The 6,439-nt window shown below is 38.3% G+C and overlaps 1 protein-coding gene across 1 annotated transcript; it reads right to left on the bottom strand.

The window, feature by feature from the left end:
• Positions 1–309: 309 nt before the first annotated feature.
• Positions 310–2,335, bottom strand: LOC114404249. The gene is made up of 4 exons (XM_028367307.1): positions 2,190–2,335; positions 2,023–2,072; positions 807–992; positions 310–509 (listed from the first exon to the last, which is right to left on the bottom strand). The coding sequence occupies exons 1-4, from the start codon at positions 2,333–2,335 to the stop codon at positions 310–312; spliced, it is 582 nt and encodes a 193-aa protein (XP_028223108.1).
• Positions 2,336–6,439: the final 4,104 nt, after the last annotated feature.

Raw genomic sequence — 6,439 nt, forward strand, 5'->3', positions numbered from 1 at the left:
AAAGTCTTGAAGATTCATAAGTTGTTAATCGCATTTCTTCTAGCTTCAACAATTGGATCTTTCTGTGCTCCCTGGATGCCTTCTCATCAAAGTTCAGAAATTTCAGAGCCCAATATGCGTTGTGTTCCATTTCGACTGGTAAATGACATGATTTTTCATACACCAGTTGAAAAGGAGACAGACCAATTGGAGTTTTGTATGCAGTTCTGTAAGCCCACAGTGCATCTTCTAATTTGGTTGACTAATCTTTTCTGGTTGACGCCACTATTTTTTCTAGTATTTTTTTAATTCTTTGTTGGATACTTCGACTTACCCATTAGTTTGAGGATGGTAGGGAGACGCCACTTTATGATTCACATGGTATTGACTCAACACCTTTTGAAGTTGAGTATTACAGAAATGCGAACCACCATCACTGATCAAGATTCGAGGTACCCCAAATCGAGCAAAAATATTCTTCTTGATAAATTTCACCACAGTCTTCGCATCATTCCTTGAAGTGGCCATAGCTTCCACCCATTTAGACACATAATCAACAGCTACCAAAATATATTCATTTCCTACAGATGAAGGAAATGGACCCATGAAGTCAATACCCCTACAATCAAAAACTTCAACTTCCATAATGTTTTGCAGAGGCATCTCATTCCTTCGGGAAATCCCCCCCATTCTCTGACATTGGTCACACTTTAAGACATGGTGATGTGCGTCTTTAAAAAGTGTTGGCCAGAAAAATCCTGACTAAAAAACCTTAGTTGTTGTTTTGTCTCCGCCATATGGTGAATTATGACAATGCCACAATATGCCTTTGGCCTCCTCACTTCCCACACATCTTCGAAGGAGATTATCCGCACCTACTTTGAACAAGTGTGGATCATCCCAAACGTAATGCCGGGCATCATAGAAGAATCTCTTTCTCTGCTGCCAATTGAGATCTTTCGGTATGACACCTGCTGCCTTGAAATTATCTATATCAGTGAACCAGGGTCTCCCTACAATCAAAAACAAAGATTCATCAGGAAATTTATGATGCAATCCTTCTCCGTAAGGGCATTGGGTAGAAGACTCCAAGTAGATTGGGCTAGAGATCCAAGGGAAGACCCTAGGGTTCTCATGAGCCTTAGGGTAGATTTCGAGCCCATGGGCTAAGTATGAGCCCGCTTATCTTTGTAAATATTATAATAGGTTTTTCCTTCGTCTGGGCCTTGTATTATGGCCATTCTAGTAGTATAGGGTTTTAGCCTTGTATTTCGGGGCATTTTGAGTAGTCTTTGTAGTAAGGACTTTTTTTTTTTGTATTTTCATGTTTTTTGTCATGGGGGTGAGCTTAGCTATTATAGGGTGTGTATAGCTAAACTCTAGCTTCTCATCTCAAGGAGGTGAGCTTAGCTATTAGAGAGGTATGTGTAGCTAAGCTCTAGCTTCTCTAGGAATTTTCTTAAGGAAGTTTCTCAAGGAGGTGAGCTTAGTTATGAGAGGGGTGTGTGTAGCTAAGCTCTAGCTTCTCAAGGAAGTTTTCTCAAAGAAGCTTCTCAAGGAAGTTTTCTCAAGAAAGCTTCTCAAGGAAGCTACCTAGTCTATAAATAGAAGCATGTGTAACACTTGTTGTAACTTTGATGAATGAGAGTCTTGTGAGACATACTTCAAAGTTCCACTTCTCTACCTCTTTTATTCCTTCAATTTCATGCTCCCCCCTCTCTCTTTCTCTCCCTCTTTCTTTTCCTCCATTGAAGCATCCTCTCCAAGCTTCTTATCCAAGGCTCATCTTGGTGGTGAAGCTCCTTCTTCCATGGCTTATTCCCTAGTGGATGGCACCTCCTCTCACCTCTTCTCCTTTGTCTTCCGCTGCATCTCCATGGTGGAAAATCACCATTAAAGGACCTCATTGAAGCTCAAAGATCCAGCCTCCATAGAAGCCCCACAAGCAAGCTTCCATCAATTTATCTCTTATTTCAGCCTCTTTTGAAGTGACATCTTCATTCACCAATCTGGATAGGTGGTCCGCTACCACAATTTCAGAACCTTTCTTGTCCTTGATGACTAAATCAAATTCTTGAAGCAGCAGTATCCATCTGATCAATCGTGGCTTGGAATCAACTTTGCATAACAAATATTTTATTGCTGCGTGATCAGTGTAAATCACTATCTTTGATCCCACCAGATAAGATCAAAATTTCTCAAGTGCAAACACAATTGTCAGTAATTCTTTCTCAATGGTGGCATAGTTAATCTGAGCATCATTCAAAACTCTGCTAGCGTAATAGATGGTATGAAACATTCTGCTCTTCTGCTGCCCCAGCACAGCACCTACTGCATAATCAGTTGCATCACACATCAATTCAAACTCTTGTCCCTAGTCTGGTGCTGTAATCACAAGAGCAGAAACCAGTTTGGCTTTGAGAGTGTTAAAGGCTTCTAAACATTCTTCTTTGAATACAAACACAACCTCCTTGTTCAACAGATTGCTTAGGGGTTTAGCAATTTTGGAGAAGTCTTTAATGTATCACCGATAAAATCCAGCATGACCCAAAAAACTACGTATGCCTTTTACATTAGTTGGGGGTGGAAGTTTATCAATAACATCTAATTTTTCTTTATCCACCTCAATTCCTCTTTTAGAGATCTTGTGTCCCAGCACAATACCTTCTTGAACCATAAAGTGACATTTTTTCCAATTAAGCACCAAATTAGATTCTTCACAGCACTGTAACACTTTCTCTAAATTTGCTAAGCAATTTCCAAAACATGCACCAAAGACCGAAAATTCATCCATAAAGACTTCGATACATTTCTCTACCATGTCATAAAAAATTGCCATCATACATCTCTGGAAAGTAGCAGGGGCATTACATAAACCGAACGGCATGTGGCGATAAGCAAAAACACCGAAAGGACATGTAAAAGCTATTTTTTCTTAATCCTGAGGATCTACTGCAATCTGATTGTAACCCGAGTATCCATCCAAGAAACAGTAGAAGGATTGCCTTGAAAGTCTCTCAAGCATTTGATCCATGAAGAAAAGATGTCACGTCATTTGATGATAACAAAACGAGTAAATAGGCAATTTAATCCCTGACTTTGTAATGTAAGCTCCATTGGAGCTTGTAGGCCTAGGATCTTCTTCATCAATGGATTCCTTTGCTTCTTGGAAGATAAATGGCAGCATAATGGAGAAGGAAGAGATAGAGGAGACGCCACTTCAAGGAGAAGATGAGTCTAGAAGAAGCTCACCACCATAGGAGGCCATGGATAAGAGCTTGGAGGAAGAAGGAGATGAATGAAGGGAGAGGGAGAGAAGAGCACGAAATTTTGTGCTCCAAATGAGCTTTGAAATTTGAAGTTTAATATTCAAATGATCAAAGTTAAAAAAAATGCACACATATGACCTCTATTTATAGCCTAAGTGTCACACAAAATTGGAGGGAAATTTGAATTTCAATTCAAATTTCACTTGAATTTGAAATTGAATTTGTGGAGCCAAACTTTGGAGCCAAAATTTCACTAATTATGATTAGTGAATTTTAGTTATGGCTCAGCCCACTAATCCAAGATCAATTCCAAGATTCTCCACTAAGTGTGCTTAGGTGTCATGAGGCATGTAAAGCATGAAGGACATGCACAAAGTGTGACTATATGATGTGGCAATGGGGTGTAGTAAGCAAATGCTCACCTCCCCCTCTAAAATTTAATTTGATTGGGCTTCTACCAATTCAATTAAATTTATTTCCCAACACACATCAAATATTCACTTAGTGCATGTGAAATTACAAAACTACCCCTAATACAAAAACTAGTCTAGGTGCCCTAAAATACAAGGGCTGAAAAATCCTATATTTCTAGGGTACCCTACCTACATTATGGAGCCCTAAATACAAGGCCCAAAAATAATGAAACCTTAATCTAATATTTACAAAGATAAGTGGGCTCGTACTTAGCCCATGGGCCCGAAATCTACCCTAAGGCTCATGAGAATCCTAGGGCCTTCTCTTGCATCTTTGACCCAATCTTCTTGGAGTCTTCTATCCAATGCCCTTGGGGGGTAGGATTCCATCATTCCCTCCCCCTTGAAAATAAGTCTTAAGCTCTCTTGAATTGTTTTATTCAAGATAATTGATCATAAGCAAACACAAATTGTAACTATCCAAGCCTTAAGCAACATAAACACTACTCTTGATTTCTAGGTTGAAATCGCTGGTGTTGGCAGCTTGAACATACGAACTTGTATAAATTACTGGGAATTGGTAACTACGTTTTTCAAGCTAAAAGTTTTACTGAATTTCTTAGACATCTAGACCAAAATTATAAAAAAAGAACCAAGCAATTTGGATTAAAGGAAAAAATAAGAAAAATCGCACAAGTTGGCAGAAAAATCAGTGTCCAGGAAAAAAAAGTGAAAGGAAAGTGTGCTTGTTGTTTTGGCTCAAAATTTGTTTTATAATTGGTGCCTATTTTATACCAATCCTAGTTATGAAATTTCAATTGAAAATTATTGTGAAAACAAGTGCCAAAACTAGAGGTTTCTTGAGTCTTTTTTTTATAGTTTTTATACTCTACTCTAGAGCCATTCTAGGTTTCTCTTTGAGTCCTAGCTTGCTTTTTTGTGCTTTTCATTGCTTTAAATGTTGAATAATCTTTGGAAATTTGTCTTGTTAAAACTTTATTGGTTTAGCTTTCATTTCATTTTTTTTTTCTTTGGTTATTGCTTGTCTCTTTGTTTCCTTGCTTGTGAGTTGCCATATAGGGAATTGGAAAGGAGTATTGGTGCCATATCTTGAAGAATTTGAGTAAAGAAGCAAGGGGCCAACCACCTTAAGAGCTATTGGAATAAGAAACACTCCAAATTGAGTGAAACACTAAAGAGAGAATAGCCACCACAATTGAGGACTTTTTTTTTCTTTGTAATTTTGTAATTGGCAATTTGCTTTGCTTTCAAATTTTGTAACAAAAAGGCCTTTCATTGGAAGTAAGTTGGGAGCCTCCAATAGATCACCCTACTTCCATTTGTGTGTAATAATTTTAGGCAATTTTCCCTTAGGATAGTGAGTGTTTTGTTGGGAACCTTAAATGAGGTCATCCAAACACTCTTAGGATCCGCCTAGTTTGCATTTCTTGCACTTTAATTTCTTGCTTACTTTCATAACTTATTTCCTTTACCCTCCATTGTCAAACCGCCTAGATAGCTTGCCTTTTACCAATTAGTTTTTACCTTATCTTTCACACCTCTTTTAGTGTTTATTTTGGCTAGTTTCAACCATAGTTTCTTTTACCTTTTTTTCAAACCCCCAACAAGAAAGAACCATAACTTAGGAACCAACATGAGTCTTCATTCTTCATCTAGTGTTAATGGTGAGGGTTCTATTCCTAAGGACCGCTTGTATAAGATATTAGATGAGTTGAGATCCCTTAAGTTGTGGAAAGAAAAACAAGAGAGAAAAGAAAAAGGTAAAAAAAAGAGTGGAAGAAATAAGTCAAGATGAAAGAGAGAAAATAAGAGAGGAAGAAAGAAGAAAAATAATGAAAGAAATGAAAAGAGAAAAACATGCGTCCTATAGTAGTCATGACTCTTGCAAGAGTTTAAGTGAAGAACTTAGAGACTATTATAGAAGGTGTCATAGTTCACATACTAAACATCACTCCAAAAGAAGAGAAAAGGATAGAAGGCCTCAAGAGGTTAACATTAGCCTCCCATATTTGCATGGAAAAGATAATGTTGAGGCTTACTTAGATTGGGAAATGAAGGTTGAACAACTCTTTGTTTGCCATCATATTAGCGAAAAGAGAAAAGTTCCATTAGCTACCCTTAGCTTTCAAGGGTATGCCCTCTATTGGTGGACTTCCCTTGTTAGGGAACAAAGGATTCATGGGGATCCTCCAGTAGAGTATTGGAATGATCTTAAGAGTGCCCTTAGGAAGAGGCACATTCCCTCCTACTATGAAAGGGAGCTTATGGACAAGCTCCAAAGGCTTAGACAAGGGAGTATGAGTGTTGAAGAATATAGACAACAAATGGAACTACTCCTTTTAAGAGTTGGACTTAGGGAAGAGGAAAGAACAAGCATAGCTCGATTCCTTAGTGGACTTAATATGGAAGTGAGGGACAAGGTTGAACTCCTTCCATATAGGGACCTAGATGAGCTAGTCCAACTTTGTATAAGAGTGGAGCAACAACTTAAAAGAAAGCCTTATTCAAAATCTTATGGCTCTCACTCTTATCCAAGGAAGGACCAAGCCCATGGAATTTTGGGGGCTGTACCTTCAAAACCTAAGGAAGATAAGGGTAAGACCATAGAAAAATACACCCATAAGACTAGTTCCCAAGAAAGGACTAGCAATATTAAATGCTTCAAATGTCTTGGGAGAGGTCACATTGCCTCTCAATGCCCCACAAAGAAAACCATGATCATGAGGGGTCAAGACATTTATAGTAGTCAATAGGAGA

The sequence above is a fragment of the Glycine soja genome, unplaced genomic scaffold (genome assembly GCF_004193775.1).
Source record: "Glycine soja cultivar W05 unplaced genomic scaffold, ASM419377v2 tig00011822_1_pilon, whole genome shotgun sequence".
Taxonomy (NCBI): Eukaryota; Viridiplantae; Streptophyta; class Magnoliopsida; order Fabales; family Fabaceae; genus Glycine; species Glycine soja.